General features: G+C 33.5%; 4 protein-coding genes and 1 non-coding gene across 5 annotated transcripts; all 5 read left to right on the top strand.

The window, feature by feature from the left end:
• The first annotated feature begins 215 nt into the window (after nt 1-215).
• LOC122603903 (gibberellin-regulated protein 6-like) lies at nt 216-1,435 on the top strand. The gene is made up of 3 exons (XM_043776750.1): nt 216-338; nt 451-511; nt 936-1,435. Exons 1-3 carry the CDS (start codon nt 276-278, stop codon nt 1,115-1,117), a joined length of 306 nt encoding a protein of 101 aa, XP_043632685.1. The 5' UTR covers nt 216-275; the 3' UTR covers nt 1,118-1,435.
• Nucleotides 1,436-4,019: 2,584 nt separating this feature from the next.
• Nucleotides 4,020-8,189, top strand: LOC122603043 (2-dehydro-3-deoxyphosphooctonate aldolase 1). The gene is made up of 15 exons (XM_043775657.1): nt 4,020-4,137; nt 4,308-4,359; nt 4,458-4,555; nt 4,671-4,767; nt 6,286-6,351; nt 6,435-6,494; nt 6,611-6,685; nt 6,781-6,865; nt 6,958-7,016; nt 7,099-7,143; nt 7,226-7,324; nt 7,415-7,462; nt 7,542-7,589; nt 7,720-7,816; nt 7,905-8,189. Exons 2-14 carry the CDS (start codon nt 4,321-4,323, stop codon nt 7,774-7,776), a joined length of 876 nt encoding a protein of 291 aa, XP_043631592.1. The 5' UTR covers nt 4,020-4,137; nt 4,308-4,320; the 3' UTR covers nt 7,777-7,816; nt 7,905-8,189.
• Nucleotides 8,190-8,774: 585 nt separating this feature from the next.
• Nucleotides 8,775-12,963, top strand: LOC122605806 (granule-bound starch synthase 2, chloroplastic/amyloplastic-like). Its single transcript, XM_043778762.1, has 8 exons — nt 8,775-9,297; nt 10,228-10,741; nt 10,838-10,902; nt 11,068-11,145; nt 11,229-11,339; nt 11,418-11,462; nt 11,562-11,735; nt 11,811-12,963. The coding sequence occupies exons 1-8, from the start codon at nt 8,983-8,985 to the stop codon at nt 12,765-12,767; spliced, it is 2,259 nt and encodes a 752-aa protein (XP_043634697.1). The 5' UTR covers nt 8,775-8,982; the 3' UTR covers nt 12,768-12,963.
• Nucleotides 12,964-13,276: 313 nt separating this feature from the next.
• On the top strand, nt 13,277-13,350 carry TRNAN-GUU. The gene has a single exon. It is a non-coding gene; the product is annotated as a tRNA-Asn (tRNA).
• A 5,549-nt stretch (nt 13,351-18,899) lies between these two features.
• Nucleotides 18,900-21,243, top strand: LOC122603786 (cyclic dof factor 1-like). Its single transcript, XM_043776593.1, has 2 exons — nt 18,900-19,225; nt 19,709-21,243. The coding sequence occupies exons 1-2, from the start codon at nt 18,992-18,994 to the stop codon at nt 20,903-20,905; spliced, it is 1,431 nt and encodes a 476-aa protein (XP_043632528.1). The 5' UTR covers nt 18,900-18,991; the 3' UTR covers nt 20,906-21,243.
• Nucleotides 21,244-23,848: the final 2,605 nt, after the last annotated feature.

Genomic DNA, 23,848 nt, shown 5'->3' with positions numbered 1-23,848 from the left:
ATCGAAAGGAATGAGAGTAGAATGTGGCCACTAGGCTAGCTTGTGTCGGCCCGAATAGTAGTAACCCGTGATCCAACTAATTAACTGCCCCCCCAACTATCAATAAGGCCTACGATACCAATGTGGACCGGCATGTAGCCTAGCAAATTAACTACTCGTAAATATCATCACTCCTTTTTTTTCATCTATAAATACTTAGCAACACTCCCCACATTTTTCTCATCAAACCATTTCCTACATTTCCTATAAATCTACTCTTCCAACCGATCGAAGCCATGGCTAAGTTCTTTGCAGTCTTCGTCTTGGCTCTCATTGCCATTTCCATGCTTCAAGCTACTGTAAGTAGCTAGTGTGAATGAACTTAATTATCAAGTTGTTTTAGTTAATTGTGCTTCATATATATCGAACATTATGTTAATACATTGTATATGTTCGTTTTTTATTAATTAGGTCTCGGCTAATGGAGGACATCATGGAGGCGGATTTGGACCTGGAAGTTTGAAAAGCTCTCGTAAGTTTCACATTAATATTCTTGATCTATATATAATAAATTTGTCGCACTAGTATATTCTTTTTGTTGCCAAAAATGAGGCACGAAATTCCTTTCTAGCCCCAAGATTCTTCTCAATTGGTACTAGTGGTAGATATTTATTTATTTATTTTTTTAACAGTAAATATACTCTACTGCTACACTAATCTATAAATTCTATAATTATAGACCATTATACGGATTTGAACCCTGGTCAATGTGAATTTATTTTGTGAAGACTTTGGGTCAATGTGTGGCAAATGTCTTTTCTAAATAAGAATATAGAAATTGATTAGGTCCAAAAAGTGTATCATATATAGTAATTTTTTGGCCTCGTGTGGTCAACTTTTTAATACATTCTCAAAAACGGCCCTGATTGGCAGCTAATTTGTATTGAAATGAACAGAGTGCGGTGGGGAATGCATAAGGAGATGTAGCAAAACGCAATACCACAATGCATGCATGTTGTTCTGCCAAAAGTGTTGCGCCAAGTGCTTGTGTGTACCCCCGGGTTTCTACGGAAATAAACAAGTCTGCCCGTGCTACAACAACTGGAAGACCAAGGAAGGCGGTCCCAAATGTCCTTAAGTTTCGACAAAATTTTACACGTTTAACTACGATACTATTCAAGTTTATTCTAAAGTCTAATTACTACTAATTAATTATGTTCTAAGGTTTTTAATATGTACTACTACTACTACTATTCCTTTTTGTGGTAATAGTGTGAGGTCCATTTTTATCAAAAAGTGAAATGGACTAATGGCATGTTTGTCAGTGTGCCGCAGTCCATTGGATGCTATTCTTTCATCCAACATGTGATTGGGCCCTAAATGTTTCACAAGTAATATTTTGATTTTAAGAAATATATAAATTATTTACGTGAATTTATCGATTCACGGTTTCATATTGTGTGAGTTTTTATGATTGGTACGTGTGTTCTGGATGACGTCTAAAATAGAATATACATCGTACATTGTTCAGGGACAATAGATGTATGTCCAATTTAAATCCAACTGTTTCGAGTAAGGTAACATTTCCGAGAATAAACATGTACATGACATATGAATAATCGATATGAATGGGAAAAGATATTAAAGTTGGAACCACTTTTACAACATTTGAACATGGCTTACTGTGGCTGTATATATAGAGGGGGGAACTTTATAAAACTATGAATATGAATAATTAAACTCATTATTATCTATATTTATATATTATATTATAAAGCAGAAGTCTTCTAAATTTTCAATATTAAACTTAAATTTTTAATATTGTTTGTAAGTATTTTACCAAAATGTCTCTCCTATCTATTCTATATTTACCTAAAATAACTATAATACCATTTCTCTCTCCTCAAATCTCAACCAATCATATTTTTTTTTCTTCTCCATAAATCATTTTATTCTTCTAATTGATTCAAAATATTTTATCTCAAAAATCGTACATCGATAAATTATAAAAATTATATAGTTGTTCTTAAAATTTCATTCTCTTTCATTAGAGTGGTCGTTTGATATACTTTCAACGGATTTTCAAATCCGAGTTCATAGCTTGTACTGTTAAGGGCGGAGCCCGTCATGTAGATTACCCCATTATCGCCGCCGCCGCCATTACATTACCACCCTGCTATCACCTTTATCACCGCCGTAACGTGTGTGTACCATTCTCGTTATTATCAATGTATATATATGGATATGAATTTGACGAGCTAGCTAAAGAAGCTAGAACATATAATGTATGACCAATTAACCATGACCATTGTATGAAGTCCACTATATCTACTTTAGGCCCAACCGGCTTAACTAGTTCTATTACGGAGTATTATGTTAAAAAAATTTCCACTCAAACATATTATTCTGTTTATTTACTTAATAAATAAGTAAATTTATAAAAAAAAAATTATTTTTAAATATTCTAGTCATGATAATGGACACTTAAATATATATAAACAATCTAGAGCAGACCGTTAGAAAAACGGCTACCAACCACTGTCACTTTTTGACACATAAAATGAAAGAATATAGTGTATGTAAAAATATTTTAATTAGTTTTAAGTGAAAATATTATATATTTTTTAAATATTTATAAAAACAAAGTGTAGTTTTTTTATAAAAAAGATATTACTGGCACGGTACTTGCATAATGTTATGGTGGTAGAGACGGTATTGATTGGTGTATATAATTAATATAAATGGTTAATTTGGATATTTAATGACTAATAATGCAATTTAATCGATAAGGGTATTTTAGACAGTTTTCTAATGTAACTTTTTACATAGGCTTTTTTTAGATAGATAAATCAAGTCATATAACATGTTTATCGATTATGTTTTGACAAACTTTTAACACAAAATCTAACCCTTGTTTTAACAATGCAAATTTAACCAATTATAATTATTTTTTCGCTCTCTCATAATATACATCGAGTATGTATATAAACATAAAACTGGGAAACATACGCAATGCGGCAACAGTGACAAAAGATGATTAGAGATTCGGAAACGGAATCTACATATTGACGAATTTGAAAAAATAATCTTTGTGGTAGTGGTGGTGGTGAAAAGGGTATTAAAGATATTTTGAAAGTTAAGGAACTGATTGTGTAAATTAATTTATAAAACAATATGAGATTAGTCCTAGCATAATGGTTAGAGAAGATCTAGTAACACTTGCCTCAGTTGTCTTCGGTTCAAAGGTAATTTCGCATATGAAAAGTCTATTAAAAAGTCATTACTTCCAATATCCAATAAAAAGTATGTTATAAAACTTTTTTTTGATTATAATCACATGTATTTAGGGGAAAAATTTTTTTTTTAAAGAATTCAAGAAACTTCAACTTATTTATCAAATAAGTCTTTTAACTCCATGAGAGAAAACCGTTCAGTAATAACCCAGTAGCCAGCCGCCACTTCTCAAGGAATTCTAGGTTCGAGTTTTGTTAAGAATAAACTTAAGATTATAAAGAAATTATTAAATAACTTAGATTCAACTGTCTACTAACTTGATTAGAAAAGTAGTGAATAACAAATGATACATTAGATCAACCGTTCCCATCCAATAGTTTTTTTTTCCAATGAAGACACAACAACAACTGTACCCAATCCCTAAGCAAGGTATGGGGGAGGTGAGATGTAGACAGCCTTACCTCTACCCAAAGGTAGAGAGACTGCTTCCATAAGGACATCCGGCCAAAAAGATGTAAAAGCCATAAAAAGGTAAAGTGTTTATACCTGTCTGTCGAGAACATGATAAGACGGTATACCTGTCAGCAGGGTCCGCCGGGTATGCCCCCTTAAGAGTAGGGACGAGCAGCAAACGTATGACGACAAAACCTTAGCATAATACCTAAACTTTAGCAAGTATAGTACGCAAACAACAACATAAAATGTAGGAGTATAATAAATATGAAAGTTTTTTTTTCAATGAAGATAAAAAGGTTTTTTAGCAACCACCTAAAAATAAATATGAAAGATAAAAATATCTGTGTCTAACCCGACCCGATTCGGCCGACAGTATGAATCAAAGATTATACTGAACTGACTGCAGTCTCACCACCAAACACTCACTCACTTACAGATCATCATCATCATCATCATCATCATTATCAGGTGAGTCATCATCTATTCTATTCTATTCTATTTTAATCACATTGCTAACTATCAGTTAATCTTTTCTTAGTTTCTCCTTCAACATCTATTATTTTTATTATTATTAGTATAGATACAGGTATAGATAGATAATTAATTAAAAATTTAATAAAATTTCAATATTGTTTCAGTAATTCTTGAGATATGGATTCCTCAGCAACCGCTTTATACAACCATCTCAAGGTATATAGATACACACACATTTATTTATATATATTGATCAAAATGGGATTATAGTTTACTGTTTGTATATTTTGTGTGTGGTGAAATTTGAAACACAGGAAGCAAAGCCGTTTTTCGTGTTAGCCGGTCCCAATGTGATTGAGTCCGAGGAACATATTTTACATATGGCAAAACAAATTAAGGCTGTCACTACCAAGTATGTTACTTTAAGTAATAATTATGTATTTATTTATGTATATATGTATGTATGTATTGGAACTGCAATCATCTGTTTGTCATTTGAGATAGTTGATCTTGTTGCTTGCTTCTAGACTTGGGTTGCCGTTAGTATTTAAGTCGAGCTTTGACAAAGCTAACCGAACTTCCTCAAAGTCTTTTCGAGGGCCTGGATTAGCCGAGGGATTGAAGGTAATTCCATCTATGATCCAATCACAACACTTTTGGCACTTCTATGATTGATGTTATGTAGTTTGTTTGCGGTGGTGTTTAAGAGTGTTTATAGTTTATTGTGGTTTTTAAAAAGTTACATTGCAGTTTTAAGTGTTTGGCTATCAGAGTATCAGGTGTCTTTTACCTTATTTTATAGGAAAATCGGACTTATTTTAAGGTTTTGAACACAACCTTTAAGCTGTACACACTTTTTGGGGCTATACGCACGTGCCTCCCAAACATGTTGAACTTGAAACTATTCATAAGCAATCCATCCAAGATAAGTACCAGTGTATAAAGATACCATTGTGAATGGGTTTTTGTAATTGCAATGACGCTATAAGTGTATGACTACTTCTTCACACATCAATAGTGATGTCCCATAAATACATTTTTCTTTCCGGAACACCGAACACCTAATGCGTAGCTAATCAATCTAGATCCCTCTTCCTAGTTCCTACCCGAATTTAGTTTTTTTATATATCGATATCACTCTTAACGGTCTTCTTGTACAATACACTTCAAACACTCCATGCGCTCGAACTTTCAACTCCACATGTCCTTGTTTCTTCGTCTCATAATTTAATCCCGCTATTGCATCTCAAAAGCTAAACATTCTGGTCAAACCTATGGGAGGAGCTAAACTTGCCCTGTTCAACAGTTTCTTGACTGGTACTACTGTAGATACCCCATTCTCTTGCTTTTAGTGGTATCGGGATAGATGCCTTTTTTGGAAGGCATAATTCTCTGCCTAGGTGACTGTATACAATGGCATCTCTAGTCCACATAGAGTCTGCGAGTAATAGATATCTTTATCATGGTTAATTCTGGTGATGGTGGTTGGTTGTTTATCAAATATGGGGATCTTCTTTCCATCTTTACAGCGCCTGCTCCATGGAAGCTGAATACTCCCATCAGTCGGGTGAAGGTTTTTGAATTCCATATATGTAAGTATATAACAGACTTTTCCCATCTTTGATGGATCAATAAACAAGCACTCTCGCTGGCCTCCCTGGAAGTTAGGCCCGTAATATTTATCCACTGGAAAGCACAAGCTTTTGTAACAAGTTGAAGTTTTGATGTCAAGGAACTGACATACATAGCACAGCCGCCCAAATCTGAGCAGTAACATTGTGTTCAGTCATGCTTTGAACACATATCCCAATTAGACTGCATGAAATTTCCATATACTTAGGTAGATTGCATTCGGTGTTTAGGAATGCGTATAGCTTATTGTGTCTTCTGAAAATCAAAACGCAGTTTGAAGTGCTTGGCTATCAGATCTGTTTACCTTATTTTATGGGAAAAACGGACTTATTTTAAGCCTGATAAGCGCTTCTTATTTTGAACACAGCTTTTAAGCCATAATCATTTAAAAATATGCACTTTCAATCAAGCTGCTCCATACCATCATAAGCAATCTGTCAGTTGTAATGCCAGTGTATCAGATAATATTCTTTTAACCCGTTTTCATTTCACATTGCTGGTTAATCGCAGATCCTTGAAAAGGTGAAAGTGACTTATGACTTGCCCATAGTGACCGATGTACATGAAGCTAGCCAGGTAATCATTTTGATTTTTAGAAGGGCTTAGTTGCGATGGTAAATAGATGCATAACATAATATAAGCTATTTAAATATTTTTAGTGTGAAGCAGTCGGCAGGGTTGCAGATATAATTCAAATTCCCGCCTTTCTATGCCGACAGGTAAGAAATCACATTTACTTTAAATTTTATATGTTTATGTTGTTTTTTGTGTCATGAGATATTTTGAATGGCCTCTTTTAGAGCGTAACACAAGTTATTCTTATTGTTTATGGTAGACTGATCTTCTAGTTGCAGCTGCCAAGACTGGTAAAATCATAAATATAAAGAAAGGCCAGTTCTGTGCTCCCTCCGTAAGTTCTCATGATCTCATCTTTAGTTGATTCATATGTGTATCTGTTTTGGAACATTTGGTCATGGATAAGTTTTTGATCCATGTACTTCGCAGGTCATGACCAATTCGGCAGAAAAAGTTAGACTGGCTGGAAATCAAAATGTTATGGTTTGTGAAAGAGGGACAATGTTTGGATACAGTAAGCCTCTGGTACCTTATACATATTTTTTCATTTGTGCCTTATAATCGATGATGTAATTAATCATTGCTATAAATATTGCCTGACAACAGATGATTTAATTGTTGATCCTCGCAACTTTGAGTGGATGCGAGACGCTAATTGTCCTGTTGTAAGTATCGTAACATCAATACAACATAGATTATCATACCATACCCTTTTCATAGATATAAAGTTCTAGATCTACAATGCAGGTAGCTGATATCACACATGCATTACAACAACCTGCTGGTAAAAAGGTGGGCATATTTTCCATGCACTAAGTTGTGCCTATCTTATGCTTTTTCTTCTTGATTTTTATTTTTCACAACCTCTAAACAGTTGGAAGGTGGTGGTGTTGCCAGTGGAGGTCTCCGGGAGTTAATTCCCTGCATTGCAAGGACAGCAGTTGCTGTAGGAGTAGATGGCCTTTTCATGGAGGTTAGAAAATAATTTATGATGGATCTGGTATCTGCAAGACCTTTATGTTTCTGTATGTTGATGCTTATAAATGCATACTTATTCAATCAGGTGCATGATGATCCACTTAGCGCTCCAGTTGATGGTCCAACACAATGGGTAATTTTCATGACATATAAAATACAAATGTTATTTTATTTAATACTTTTTTGACTTGGCATTTTGCTCATGAAAACAGCCTCTTCGTCATTTCGAGGAACTGCTAGAAGAGCTCATGGCAATTGCTGTAAGTTCTTACCCATATATATATATATATATATAGCTGTAACAATTAGGAACGGTAAACTATATTAGGAAAATGAAGATGACGCTAGCTTTATCTTTTTATTAATTCTTTGAGTTTTTATTTCATAAAGAGGGTTACCAAGGGGAAACAGCAATTCAAAATTGATCTCACTCCATTCAGGGAGTAAAAGGTCTCAGAGGCTGGTCTCAGCGTGTGATAAACACAAGGTATTGTACCAGAGACAAAACTTTGCATGAGCAATATAGATTATATTTTTATGTTTTTATATACATGAATATATACCAATTTTTTCAGACAAGATCATGCGCTGAGGTCAGATGTGCCTGAAGGATCATTATCTATTCATCAATGTCTTTAGAATCACCCATTTGAAAAACACATTGTATCAGGTTCTTTTTGTGTTATCAATTTGAGTACTAGTGTTGTGTAATTGATAATAAACACGTGTGTTCTCCTGAAGATTTATGATTCGTGTTCATGTGGACTAAACCATCTTGTCCTTGTGAGGACTTCTTTAGCCCAGGATGTATCTATTTAATTGTACATGGTTGTTCATTTAAGGATACATTATTTTAGACATTTGGATGCGTATCTATATGTATTATAATGTAAAGAATAAGGGATATGTCAATGGATGGTAATGTATTATCAGATCTTACAGGATTGCGTTCATATATACGATGCCTTGCACTTTTCAGAAAGTGGACTAATGCAAAGTCTAGTGATCATCATTGTCAAGTAATTTATAGTAGTACACTAATACTTACGTATGTTTTCATACAGTTAGCATAAGATCAGAATCAGCTGTATTTTACTATGTAATTTGTCAAATATGTCTTCACATCAATGGCTTTTGCGAAGCACAACAGTTTGTGTTTTTTTAATCCCTTAAAATGAGTTTGGATTGTGATTTATGGCCTTTATTCATGCGTTTCCTTCGTTTCAAACTTTCAATCCTTTATATGGCCTCTTGTGGGAAAAGAAATGTTTGTTTCAGGATTAGATGTTGTCATAAATATAAAAAATTTGTTAAGATTGGTCACCGAGCAGATCTTAAATTATCCAAAAAATTTCTTTTTTTCTTCTCTTCTCTTAATTATACTACATTAATTTGATGCCCTTTTTCAGTGATATACAAAAAGTACCTACGCTTTTTAACATCCCCATCTATGTGGCCCAGTGTTCTGCCACCACCACCACTCATTCTAATCAGATCAAAAACCTCTGCCTCTGCTTCTCATATAACAAAATCATTTCTGGGTTTTAACTGCTTCATCAATTACTGCAAACCCTTTAAGTTTTGCTTTCTATCTCTTCTTCAACTTCAAAATTACTTCACTCACGCAATTTATCAAACACCTTGAGTACAACCATGGCTTCTTTAACATTTGTAACAGATTACACTGCCACTGATACCTCTGTAAATTTCAATAACCATCGTCTTCCCAAGATCCATATGTTGTCATTCTATCGATCAAAAAAATCAATTCTTGATATGACACATTTTGTATGTAATAATTATACTAATAGACATTATAATAATGTTGGTCATTTTAGCAGAGTATGTAAAGTTAAAGCATCAGCCGGTGATAAAAGTTCAGGTGACAGTGATGCTGACGAGGCACTTCAAGCTGTTATTGAGAAATCTAAAAAGCTTTTGGCCAAACAAAGGGACTTACTTCAACAGGTTGAATTATTTATCTATTTATTTATTTTGGTATGTATACATATAGTTTTTGTTGTTACAAATTTGTATGCTTTTCTATACAATTTGGATGATATTTATGCTATAAGTAATATAAAATTGAGTGATATATATTTTTTGTAATGTAGTTCCAGAAATAAGACATGTCTTTTTCACTTTGTTCAGCCAGAAAGTATGATAGATGTATATAAAGTTGAGCTAACCGAAGCCCATTTGACCTGAAAGCAACCTGAGCCTATTTGACCTCTTCGATCCTAAAACAATCCATTTGACGCGAAACCATCTTGCTAGACCCTTCTAACCTGAAACCAACCGGCTAACTTGTAAGGGTCTTGTCGGGTTAGTAGATCACGAGTTAGGGTTGTATATTTAAACCTGATTATGTTATCTGGTCGGTTCGGATTGGATAATTTTAAACACCACAGCCGAACACAACTTGTTTGCCAGTTTTACTTTATTGTTGACCTTTCTGAGAGTGAATGAAAATAAAGTTTATGGTAGATGTTTAGTTACTTTAAGTTGATAATCTTGCTATTTATTTTGAGGTGGAGATATTTGATGTAGGTTGGTTTTCATGTTTTCTTTCTTTTCTTTTCATTACTGATTACTCATTTCCGTTACTAAAATTTAGATATAGTTCTCCCAATGCAGGTCTAGTTATATGCAAAACGAAAAGAAAATCTCATAAGGTGTATGTCATTTTAAAAATAGTTTTGTGAAAGTATCAGTGCCTCAGTGGTCACCCAGAATGGATAAACTACCAATGATAATAGGTTGTGAAGACCAGAATCGTGCAACGTTCATTGGCCTAAATAGCATAATTTTCTTATATTGTTGCATTTAACCATGAACCTGGCTAGTGAATACTTCTATACCTGGCGGTAGTAAAATTCTTGTTTTATCTGAATACAGATAGCTGAGAGAAGGGAAATAATCACAGCAATAAAGAATGGCACAATAAACTCTAAGAACGAGGAAAAATTTTCTGAGGAGCAAGAGTCCTTTTTGGAACCGGATTCTAATGTTCTTGATGACATCTACACGCTTAAAAATTCATCTACTAGCAGTATTGTTCCACCGCGATATGAAGCAGCCAATAAGTTTATCATGTCTAGTAGTAAAAGTTATGATGTAGATACATCAAAATCTGAAATTAACTCGCCTCCTAAAAGGTCTTTGGATCTTGATTCCAATATCAATTTTCAAGGCAAAAATGTAGCTACAACAACTGAATTGCCACCATTTGTTTCTGATATGTCAACCACATACGAAAAAGCAAAAGATACCACTGAATCAACATTCAACCGTGCAAGTTATGATGTAGATGTTCCCATAACTGAAGATGTAACATCCCCTCCATTAGCTGGGCCCAATGTAATGAATGTTATATTGGTTGCTGCAGAGTGTACTCCTTGGTCTAAAACAGGTAAAGCATTAAACTTTTTTGGTAGGAAAAAAAACATCCAATAATGTTTTATGCACTGCCATATACAAAATGCTTTAAAATAGTTGTCGTTTATAGGCGGTCTTGGAGATGTTGCTGGTGCCTTACCGAAGGCTTTAGCAAAACGTGGGCACAGAGTAATGGTAATTATTCTCTCGTCTTTGTTGAAACATTGCATTATGTTCTACTTTTTGATGAAAAACTTGGTTCTAGATGACATGATTAATATGTTTTACGATTCTTGGCTATCCCTAGTGTCAAGTCTATATCTCACATTTGAAGTATGTTTGCTTTCCACAAACGTTTAGGTAGTGGCACCTCGGTATGGAAATTATGCTGAACTTCAAGATACACGAATTAGTAGGTGGTATAAGGTGAATGGACAGGTATGGGTATTTTACTTCACAGATTTAGCTTCAGTCAATTGAGCTATGAGGCTTCATGGTGTTAATTGCACACATATTTTCAGGATATGGAAGCACATTACTATCAAACGTATATAGATGGCGTCGATTTTGTTTTTATTGAAAATCCCATGTTCCAAAACTTAGGCAATAACATTTATGGAGGAAATCGCACAGTAAGGTTATTTTATGTAAGCGTTGTCTAGTTCTGGAAGTGGAATAAAAGGATGGTTAGAGGATTTCTTATTTTGCAGGATATCCTACGGCGCATGGTCTTGTTTTGCAAAGCAGCTATTGAGGTATGCGTTGAAAACAAGATGTACATTATCCCTGTTTTTCAAATTGTTTATTTGCTTATTCCTAAAAGCATCAAAAGTTAATAGTTATCTCATCTACAGGCTCCATGGCATGTTCCCTGTGGTGGGTCTTGTTACGGGGATGGAAATTTAGTATTTATTGCTAATGATTGGCATACTGCATTGTTGCCGGTTTACCTTAAAGCATATTATCATGAACATGGATTAATGGAATATGCAAGATCTGTCCTTGTGATTCATAACATTGCTCACCAGGTTGGTTTTGCTTATATTCAGCAACATACCTAGATCATGTATGGTTTTTTCAATTTTTTTTTTTTTTTGATCCAGGGTCGTGGCCCAATGGATGATTTTTCTTATGTGGATCTTCCACCACACTACATGGATCTTTTCAGAATGTATGATCCAATAGGGGGTGAGCACTTCAACATCTTTGCTGCAGGTCTGAAAACTGCTTACCGTATAGTTACAGTAAGTCGTGGGTATGCCTGGGAGCTAAAAACCACAGAGGGTGGTCAGGGTCTTCACTGGATAATCAAAGAAAATGATTGGAAGTTAAAGGGTATTGTCAATGGAATTGATAAAAAAGAATGGAACCCCGAACTTGATATTCACTTGACTTCAGATGGCTACACGAATTACTCTTTAGAGACTCTACATACTGGAAAGCCGCAATGTAAGGCAGCTCTTCAAAAAGAACTGGGCCTACCGGTTCGGGCTGATGTACCGTTAATTGCATTCATTGGAAGACTAGATAACCAAAAAGGTGTCGATTTGATAGGGGGCGCAGTTCCTTGGATGATGGGTCAGGATGTACAACTGGTGATGCTAGGTACAGGAAAGCAGGATCTTGAACAGATGCTTAGGGAAGTGGAGAATCAGTACAAGGACAAAGTAAGAGGATGGGTCGGGTTTTCAGTTACTATGGCTCACCGGATAACGGCTGGAGCTGACATATTGCTGATGCCATCAAAATTTGAGCCATGTGGGCTTAACCAATTGTATGCTATGTGTTATGGGACAATACCGGTTGTACATGCTGTAGGTGGATTGAAAGATACCGTTCAGCCATTTGACCCTTATAATGAATCAGGGTTAGGATGGACATTTAACCGCGCAGATACCGGGGAGCTGATTCATGCACTCTGGAACTGCTTGTTGACATATCGGGAATATAAAGAGAGTTGGAAAGGGATTCAGAAAAGAGGGATGATGCAGGATTTGAGTTGGGATAATGCTGCTCAGCAGTATGAAGAAGTTCTTGTTGCGGCCAAGTACCAATGGTAAATTCGAGGCTTTTACGGTCATAATCTAGTTGTACATTTTCTAGCAATAACAAAGAGTTATGTGCTTTCACATTTTGTAACTATGTACGGACATAAACTACTAGAAGGAGAATCATAGAGGAATTTTTCTTTAATTCTTTGCAACTTGGTTACCAAAGAACATAATAATCTAATATTTGAAATATTTGTTGATAGTCTTTCAAACATTGCAAGCACTGTTAGTTTAGTTATGCATGTCCTGTGATCTTGAAATAAAACATAGAAAATTTGTGAATCATAATTCATAATTACTACTAATGTTTATAGTAGAAATGATCTTTTTACGACTGGCATTGTGATTCAGACATGTATACACATTGTGTTACATATTGGATCCGAGGTTTATGGAGAACATTTTTTGTGATATACAATGGAAAGATAAAAAAATTTTTTTGCCGCAAATAGTGAATTCAGGTAATAGAATCAGATAGCAGACATATGTAAATTTAGAATAATAATAAGTGCAAGTTAGCTGGAATAGCTCAGTTGGTTAGAGCGTGTGGCTGTTAACCACAAGGTCGGAGGTTCAAGCCCTCCTTCTAGCGGTTCAATATTTTTTTCCTTCATTTTTTATTATTTACCAACATCACTCTCCTCGTTAAACCTTAGGCAATGACTACCCTGAGATAATTCTGCCCACTTCAACCCTACCAAGAGTTAGAAAAAACTTCATTACCAAATTCAAAACTACACATTCAAGTAAACAACTTTTTTAAGAAAAAAAATTCAAAGATTGTCAAAGTCGTGTATTAGACGGGTTCTTTCTAGTGAAACTAGCCTGGTGCCCGCACGTTGCGGCGGCTGGAAGACAGCTGTCAATATTAGAAAAACTCTTGTTGATGGTGAGGAATCCGACGACGGTGGTTGGGGGCGGTGAATCCGGAAAGAGAGAGGTTGTGATTTAGTTGTTGATGGTGATGAATTGATGACAAGGGTTGTGATAAGGAGATCGGCTAGAAAAAGTGATGTGTTTTTTTTTTTTTTTTGATATGGTTTTTTTTTGGGTTTAAATTTTAATAGGGGTAATTTCGGAATTTAGAAAAGGATGTTTAAAATACAATGTAATTAAGGAGGATATAATAGGAATAAAAAAAGTGTTTAAAACTTAATCCTAATACCTTTTATAAGGGTTTATAGATAATATATCAAAACATAAGAACATAAAAGTAGTAAAATTTACAATTTCATTTAGATGACTTTATTTAACTGAAAAGGGTATGGAGATTTTTATTATTTTTCTCAACAGTTGGTCGGCAACAAATTTATCAAAATGAGCAATAAACTTACATGTTTGTAAAATTAGTAAAATACAGTAATAGGAGCAAGATAATATTGTTTATACTTTATATCTTTTTGCATAAGAGGCTTTATTCTTTAATTCAACTGAAGTAAAATTGCATGAGGATTGAAGGTTCCCATTTTCGTGAATTATATAGAGAAAGATCTTATACCTTCTCAAATTCTATATAAAATTGGCAATTTTATTTGGATTTTGCTAAACGCAACCCTTAAGGCTATAAGTAAGGTGTATAAAATTCAAGGATGAGTTTTTATGAAAGGTACAAAATGTTTATACACGTTAAGTTCAAGGGCAGTTCCATGTGTTATTAAACTAGGTACACGGACCAACGTTAGATCGGGAATTTTATAGCAAGCATATAGAAAATTATAGATCGGAAATTCAAAGAGGCGAACCTAGGTAAATTATAAGGTTATTTGAAGTAATAAATTATAAATAGATGTACATATCTTTCTATTCTTATATCAGTTAGTTATAAAATAAAACAATTTCAAAAAACACATAGGCTCTTCTTTTAATCTTAATGGTTCATTAGTAGTATACCTCCAAACTTTGAGAGTTTTAATCACTCTTCTTTCATTTCTAATTTAAAATCTCTAATATTTAAAACACTAAACCTATCAAAAAACTTTTCCAAGTAGTCCTATCGTATATTAATAATAATAATGATAACCCAACAACCAATTTTGTAAGATTTAAGAGTGGTTGTGAGAGGAAGGAGAAACAAAACAAGATTTACCAAGAATCAGTTCTTATAGTAAAAATTGTACAATAATAAAAACTATCTCTTCGTATTTAAGATAGTGGTCGAAATAGAAATTGAGTTAATTATATGACAAGGTAGAAGTATAAAATCTTATAAAAATTTCGCCTAAATGTTAATAGGTACTTTGTAAAAGAACTCTCTTTGCGAAAGAATTTCATTTTGATATATATGACATTATGATGTTTTGTGAAGATCCGACCCGTTATTGAATATGGAAAAAAAAAATTTCTACCCAAGTAATTAAGTTTGGACACATGTGATTTTCATTCCTAGATCCGCCACTAATTAAGTTTAGAATTATGTTTAGCATTCTTCATTTTGTTTTTGAAATATATGAAGATCTTAATGAACACGTAGAAAACCAATGTTGGGCTATCTCTAAGTCTATAACATGTGCTTTGACTAGACTCCATTCTTAAGTGAAAATGGCAGAGATTAAGTAATGAAAGATAAGGATTCTTTAAAGTTGTTTTAATTTTATAGGTTGAAACAATTTGAATTATTAAATTAAAATTTAAAATTTTAATTTCAACCATTGATTTTAATTTAATGGTTAAGTTGCTTCAGTTTTAGAGAATCCTTTTCTAGGAAAGTAAGAGCGCGTTTGGTTTATAGAATGTTTTGGGAAGGAATGAAATCTTTTAAAGGAATTAGAATTTGAAGGGATGGAATTTGACAGAATGTTTTTCATTTTTTGAAAATTCAAGTGATGGAAGAAATGAAATTCCTTCCTCCATCCCCAAGGAATGGAGATTCCATCAAATGATGGAATGTTTACATTCCTATGGAATGAAATTCCCTCTTCTTTGTGCAACCAAACGCACTAAAGAATACAATTCAATTCCAATTCCATCAAATTTCATCAGATTCTGTAAACCAAACGCAACCTAATACTCTCGTAAAAGTGGTATATAAGAAAAGCAGAATATAAAAAGAAATTGCCGGCAATAATACGTGGCTGCCTACAACTTGAACTACAGATTTGGAATCCGCTTAAGATAGATAGATCCCACTATCCCATGTTTTGCTTTACAAAGCTCCTCCAATAGTTTTCCTTTTCGCAAATATGCCCCCATCTCATCCCCCACCTTTACCAAAATTCATGGTTTTTAGTTTCCATTCTTTTGAACTTTCAACCCACCAAATAACCTCAAAACAAAAGATGATTGATGATCCCTTTATACATTTCTTTTATAAAAAGATATCAAGTTCGAGCTTTTTTGAGTGCGAGAGCAAGTACCTGCGCGTTGCGGCGGTGAGATGGTGGTGGTGATACCTAGGTCATAGAGTGTGATAGGTTATAGAAGTTGATATGTCATAAAGTATGATAGTCAAATGTCTTAGCCGTACGGGCTCCGCCCTCGGATTTAAAAATTTGTCGAAAGTATATCGAATGACATCTCTAATGAAAGAGCATGAAATTTTAAGAACACCCATACAATTTTTATAATTTATCAATGTACTGTTTTTGAGATAAAAGATTTTGAATGAATTGAAGGAATAAATGATTTATGGAGAAGAGAAAAAAAAAATGATTGGTTGAGATTTGAGGAGAGAGAAAAAATATTATAATTATTTTAGGTAAATATAGAATAGATATGAGGGGCATTTTTGAAAAATACTTAAAATCAATATTGAAAAATTTCAAGTTCAATGCTGAAAATCTAAAGGAAATCTGCTTTACAATGTAGTATAGATAGATTCTATAAATGGTTAAAGAAATGGTTTAAAAATGATTACAAATATATCCAATCCATTTTTCTCAAGTAACCTCATTTATTAATTAAAAAAAAAGATGATAAAGTTCTTAGCAAAAAAAAATTAACAAAATAATTTAATATTAAAAAAGGAGAGTTTTAAGTAGATAATACCAAGTCACTAATACCTTTATGTGCAAAAAAATGATACTCCCTCCGTCCCAATTTAAGTGTCCACGTTTTACTGTCAAAGTCTTTCCATCGCAACTTTGACCATTAATATTATTGTTTGTGTTTTATAATACGTGACGAAAGTTATATCATTATAAAATACATTGAAAACTTAATCGATTCTTATATATTACATTAAGTATTACATAACATAAATAAAATTCTATACGGTCAAAGTTAACCATGAAAGACCAAAAATGTCAAACTATGACATTTAAATTGGGACGGAGGAAGTAGTATACATTATGTAAAAAATCTAATCAAACATTACTTTCAAGAATGATTGTGAATTTATTACATCTAGAAAGCACATCAAATGACAATGGTAAAATATATGACGATTGAGAAAAAGGATACATTCTTAAGCAATTTAATTTTAAGTGAAAATGATCAAACTAATAATTATAATATTAATAAAAATATACAAGAATACAATACACTTTTAAATTTTGATCTGGCCTAATTTTTAATGATGTATGATTCATTAGCAACTTATTGACATGCTTGGATCTAGGATGAAAGTCATAACATAAGAAAACATTGTCCACTTCAATAAGCATATTAGTTCGAGTGGCAAACATATGGAAGAAAGAAGCTTCAATGTAAAGCAAACTTGCATTTTCATCCACAAGATTGAGACCAAAAAAAGTAAAAAGAAGCTAAAGAGCGGGGGAGAACTTGGAAAAAGCAAAAAGAAATGGGGAGTTAGTATAAAAATAGTTAATTTTAATAGGGAGATAAAAAGTGCCCTTACTTTATTGAAAAGCGGAGGTGGGTGGGTGGTGGAACAAGAAAGTTTCAATGAAAAGGTTTATTTCTGACGTTGTGTTTATTTATACCCCTTGAATTTGATTTATTGATAAACTTTTCCCCGTATTATTGAAGAGACAACTTGGTGTCATATTTTTCTTTTTTTTTTCGTTTCGTTCAAAATATAAATTACAAATCCATTGCTTGTCTACTTTGAGAGATTATTTTACACTTGATGAATTCAATGATCATCAAGTTATATGACAAAATATCTTAGCTTCCCAATGTGTAAAAGTCTACCAAAAGTTTGAGCGATTTGAATTGTGTATTGCACCTTTTCTTTTATGAAATTTTACACAAACATGATTAAAAAAAAGAATTCTGAAAACATTTACATCTTATGAAAACTATAAACATAAACTTACTATTCATAGGCCCTATGAACCATCATCGTATTCATTTTTCTGGCAATAGTTATTTGTGAATTAACATGAATACCATTTTTAACTGATACACTTAAAATAAGTAGTAAGGTGTTTTAAATAATAAATGTTTCTTATTCTATGGATATGAAGTCATATGGATGTAAATATGTGAATGTCATGTACCTAAACGATAGTATAAAATCTCTCACATCTTAATTTTTAATTCATAAAAAATATGAGAGCCAACTATTTATTCATCATACAATACATATCAAAAGAATTAGCATGTAAGGGTTTTATACTTAAATTTGAGTACATGATAGTCAGATACTCACTTTTCTTTATAATAAAATTATATGCATCACAATCTAAAGTACATGCACACGAAAAACGCGATAAAGAAAACGAATCTGGGTGGGGACACATCATATACAAACTTCGCATATGAACTGTCCCAAGCATACACAAGGCTCTAACCCGACTTGATTTGATAATAACTTGGAGCTCGATTTTTGAAGTGTGGTCTAAGATTAATAAAGTTTAGGTTTAACCAACACATGAACTCAAGTAGTTTGACAAAAGCTCGATTTATTAACAACCTTAAACCCCATATACCTAAAAGATAAACAAGAGGGTAGTAAAATGAGAAAAAGAGAAAAGAAAGGCGAATAAAAGAGAAAAAAAGGGGGGGATAGAAAAGAAATGAAGAAGGTGAGTCAGCGAAAAGAAAAGAGAGAGAGAGAGAGAGAGAATCAAAAAGAGCGAGGAGAAAAATGAGATGTCAATAGCCACATATACAATTTGTGGCTCATATTTTTTCTTCTTTTGCTAACGTGGCTGTACTATCATTTCCACCCCCTCCCCCCTGAATACACACCCAAAAAAGATCCGCACCGCACCGCAACCCAACCCAAACTTCCATCCATCCAAAGGCTTAAGTTTTTTTTTTTTTTTTTTTGTCTTAGATATATATAGATAGATATAGATATATAGATCCTTTTCTCCTATCTGCCTGAAATGTCGGATGGAAAAGATCCTGCTATTAAGCTATTTGGTAAGACCATTCAGCTCCCCGATGGTCAACTAGATTCTGTAGTTGATGACGGCGCCGCCTCTCTCAAAACTGAAGATCGGTCCCCGGCGGCTGCTGCTTCTAGTTCTTCATCTGATGCTGCTCTTGATTCTAAACAAGCTGACCACAAACTTGAATCTAATGATACTAATAATAATATTAATATTATTAATGATAAGGTAATTTGCTTCATTTGATTTTAATTCATGTATTGATAGATCTTATTTCCCCTTTGATTTAGGTTTTTCATCATGTATGGATCTTTTGTTTATTGGTAGATAAGATAAGATTTGATTAAATTTAGTTATTAATATATATAGATTAGATAAATTGATTTTATATTTGTTTATGATTAAGTCTACAAGTTTTAGCATGTTGCTCATGACAAAACTTGATTTAATAATTGTTATCCCCCTTTATTTGATTTACTTATACTAACTAACCCTGAACATAAAGTAGGTCAAGCATAGGATTAGATTTATAATGATAATCGTCGTCGGTCGGGATGTATCTCCTGAAACGTATCGTCCGTGTTTCATGTTGTTGTCATATTAAGCTCACTTGTTTTATATTTTTCCTATCAAAAGTAGAAAGATATGGTTAGGTGTTATCTTAGGAGTGTGTCGAGATTACGTTCTAATTGAAACTTGTGGTAAATGTAGGAACAGAAGGTTATTGATAAAGAGGAGGATAGGACTAATTCTGCGATTTCTGAGGAAGTTACAGAACCAAATGCAACTTCAGCTGTAAGCGAGAATCCTAAATCTTCTACAACTGAAAACGAATCAACAACTGCAAAAACGGCAAAGTCAGAGGAAGAACAAAGTGACAACCAGGAAAAGACCCTCAAGAAACCAGACAAGATTCTTCCGTGTCCTCGATGTAATAGCATGGATACAAAGTTTTGTTACTATAACAATTACAACGTTAATCAGCCTCGTCACTTTTGTAAGAACTGTCAAAGATATTGGACAGCTGGTGGGACAATGAGAAATGTTCCTGTTGGGGCGGGAAGGCGGAAGAACAAGACGGCGGTGTCTCAATACCGTCAAATAACTGTTACGGAAGGTCTTCCTAGTGAGCTGAGTCACACTGTGCTTAAACCTAATGGCACGGTGCTAACATTTGGTTCAGATACACCTCTATGTGAATCAATGGCATCTGTTTTGAATATTGCAGATAAAACAATTAGGCAGGATAGTTTTCGTAAGCCTGAAGAGTTGATAATCCCGGTTCCTCCAAGTAATGATGATAACGCAAGTAGACCGTCATCCAATGAGATGCAAAATTGCCATGGATTCTCCCCTCAGATGCCCTGTTTTCCTGGTGCACCATGGCCGTACCCATGGAACCCTCAAATGGGTCCGCCTTTCTGCCCACCGGGATTTCCTATGCCGTTCTACCCTGCAGCACCTTACTGGGGTTGCGCTATACCTGTACCAGGTCCAGGCGCGACCCCTGGCCCATGGAATATGCAGTGGGTTCCCCCTCCTAATTTCCATCCTGTCCCTCCAGCCAACTATGCCGCCTCTCCTTCTGGTCCTATATCCCCAACTTTGGGAAAACATTCACGGGCCGAGAATGGAGAAGAGGAAAGTATAAAAGAAGATGAACCCGTAAAGAGTCTTTGGGTTCCAAAAACGTTGCGGATTGATGACCCTGATGAAGCTGCAAAGAGTTCAATATGGGCAACGTTGGGAATAAAAACCGATACATCTGTTAGTGCAAATGGTAGAGGTATGTTTAAGGCATTTCAATCCAAAGGTGAAGAAAAGAACTCGTTGAAAGAAACATCTCCTGCGCTACAAGCCAATCCTGCAGCACTATCGCGGTCTCTTAATTTCCAAGAGACCTCATGAAGGGCTGCTTCTGTATAATTTTTTGGCCATAGAAAATGCAAAGGTTTATGTTGCATGAGATGGGGCTTTTCAGTGACATACAAAATGGAAGAAAGGTAAGGTGGTTCCATCCTTTGTAGTTTCCATTGTTCCAAAAAAGAGACGAGCAACCGAGGGTTGCAATGTATTTTGAATTTAAAAGTATTTTTGTCGCATGTATATAAGTAATATGTGAAATAGTGAACAAGGTAGAACAGAGTGACCGTGTGCAGTGAAATAAGTTTAGATACCATAATTCACAAACGTCAATCCGAATCTTATTTTGGCTTTAGAATGAAATTACTTTCTAATTTGCATCATGTTTGTGATTTTCTTATATAGTTTTTTGATGGTTCTTTTATGTCCAGCCATGGAGGTTGGGATATTGTAGTTGGTTGATATGCTCATGATTCATGAAATATGCTATATATGGTCCACCTGTGAGAGTCGAAAGTTTCCAGCCGTGATTTAAATGCGTTCAGAAGAAACGGTAAGCAACTCTATTTCGCAAAAGAATAGGCCTCTTATTACTTACACGCAGGTTGGATAGATGCACAATTGTCACCAGCTTGTAACTGTCTTGCCATCGTCTTCAGTTTGTCATTAAAAACCACACCTTGTTACGAGCGAGCCCCCGAAGTAACGTCTAACATATACCCAGTTACAGCTTGGTGACTTTTTCTTTTTAATTTTTTTTAACCGTCCACAAAGTATCTCTTCCACGGATTGCAAGTAAATAGATCCATGTTCACCACTTGAATATATTTTTTTTTTTTACCATCTTTCAATTAGCAATTTAGCATCCCCTTCTCGCAAGATATGAAATAAATGATCTATTATTTCAATTTTGTCACTACAACACAGACAAAATCTTGATTCTTGAGTGTAGATCCATACCTATATATGAATGTAATTGTGCACCGAAATCGAATTGAAAACACAAGAAATTTCTGCTTCATTAGAAGGAAGAGATCAGATCCTGTGCTTTTCCCCCATTTAGTTGACATTAACCATGTTTATGACATTTCTATCATTAGAATACAATGGAGTATCATGTAGATGTATATTAGATTTTAGATCCATGTCCAATACTGGACACAGGGTTTACGATATCATCAATATTAGATACTCATACATTTAAACCATAAAAGTTTATAATTTTGAAGATATATGGTTCTAAGTGTTATACTTTGCAAATTTTGGTACAATAACCACAAGTTCATCACTTCATTAGCTCAGACATATTGATGAAATTGTTTGTCGTAGTCATTCGACAAGGCACATGCTACAATAATTTTTCTATTATAGAATTTTTTGAAACCAGTTGTACTCATAATGTGATATTATTATAAAAGATAATTAAGAATTAAAATATAAACATGCGTATGATTTTGTAATTGACGTTTAAGTATATATATATATATATATTTGATCATGACATGATGTGAGCCTATAACACGAATATGTTTATTTTCAATAACCTGTCATATTATAATTAGGTAACAATTTGGATTGTATTCATATTCTTGATAACAATTAGGACTCTTAATTTGTGTGACAATTATAACTTTAAACATTAATACGCAAAACTAATATATAAAAATGGAGAAAATTTTGTAACTTTTTTTTTTATTGAGAGATAAAATGAATCTTGAATGATGTTCATATTGATTTGGATTTAGTGTTCAAGTAAACCGCTGTTGTAAACCGTCTTTGTTTTGTGACAATATTTCATATTGTTAAAATTTTTTTAGTTAATTAAATGATTCAAAATTTTATCAATTCTCTCAAGTTGATGATTAAAAATAAATATAAATTAGTATTCAGAGCTAAAAAATATAAATTATTGATGAAAAAAATGTAAATTAACAAGAATTTTTCGACAAATTAATATAAATACTAATGTAATAATATGATTAGATAATGATTATTAGAAATTTTAATTTATAGTTAAATTAAAAGATGATATAAGCGAGAGTCTAACTTGATGTAATTGAATGATTTGATTGGTTAATAAATTATTAGTTTAACTGTCTTATAGTATATATTAAGATTAAGAATAAGATTTTAAAATCTATTAAAATTTTACATCAACAACTATTACTTTTTACGGCAAATATTTTGCAACAGTTATATTTCTCCCAAATAATTCAAAATACCTTCGTTTTAGATATTGATCTCTCGTTTACATACAAAAGTCTTACCAGATGAGTTAATCCGATATCAAAATAAAAAATAAATAATTATTTTAAAAATCTTCCTAAAAGTTCTCATAAAACCTCTAAACTTATGGATTTCACTAATTTATCTTACCTAATCTAATTTCTTGATATTGTTATATGTTATAATCTTGTATTATGAACTTTAGGATGATTAGCTAGGATATATCAGAAATACCTAGTAATAAACAAATGAAAGAAAAGGGGGTCTAAAGATAGTAATCTGCAAGTTCTCTCATCACTTTTCATTAAATGGATTATAGAAACCTGGATGCCATTTGAAGCACTTTTATCAATTAATTAACTAATCAATTAATTAATGTGTAGCGAAGAATCCCATACACACACACACGGGCGCGCACCGTCTATAGTATATACAGAATTCTTTTTGTAACCGGGTGTTTATAATATTTTCTGGCACGTGATGGTCCTTAAATCACATTCATTTTGGTGATGTAAAGCTACGTTACAAATTAATCAATTATTTACAAAACTATACATAGCTGTCAGATAAAAGTAGTTACGACAACCACTCATGGCAATGTTGGTTCAAGCTTTTTGGTGGCCTTAAACAGGATCAAATTTGAAGGTTTAGTTTATAACAAAGAAAGTAAAGAAAAAAACAAACCTGCTACGGTAAATATTTGGTGAATATAAGAAGTAAGAACATCAGTCGATGATTTTTGAAGAATAAGAAAATTAGTGA

This window comes from Erigeron canadensis, chromosome 6, assembly GCF_010389155.1.
Source record: "Erigeron canadensis isolate Cc75 chromosome 6, C_canadensis_v1, whole genome shotgun sequence".
Classification (NCBI taxonomy): Eukaryota; Viridiplantae; Streptophyta; class Magnoliopsida; order Asterales; family Asteraceae; genus Erigeron; species Erigeron canadensis.
Note: the sequence above shows the minus strand (reverse complement) of the source record. Positions and strands in the feature narration are given on the sequence as shown.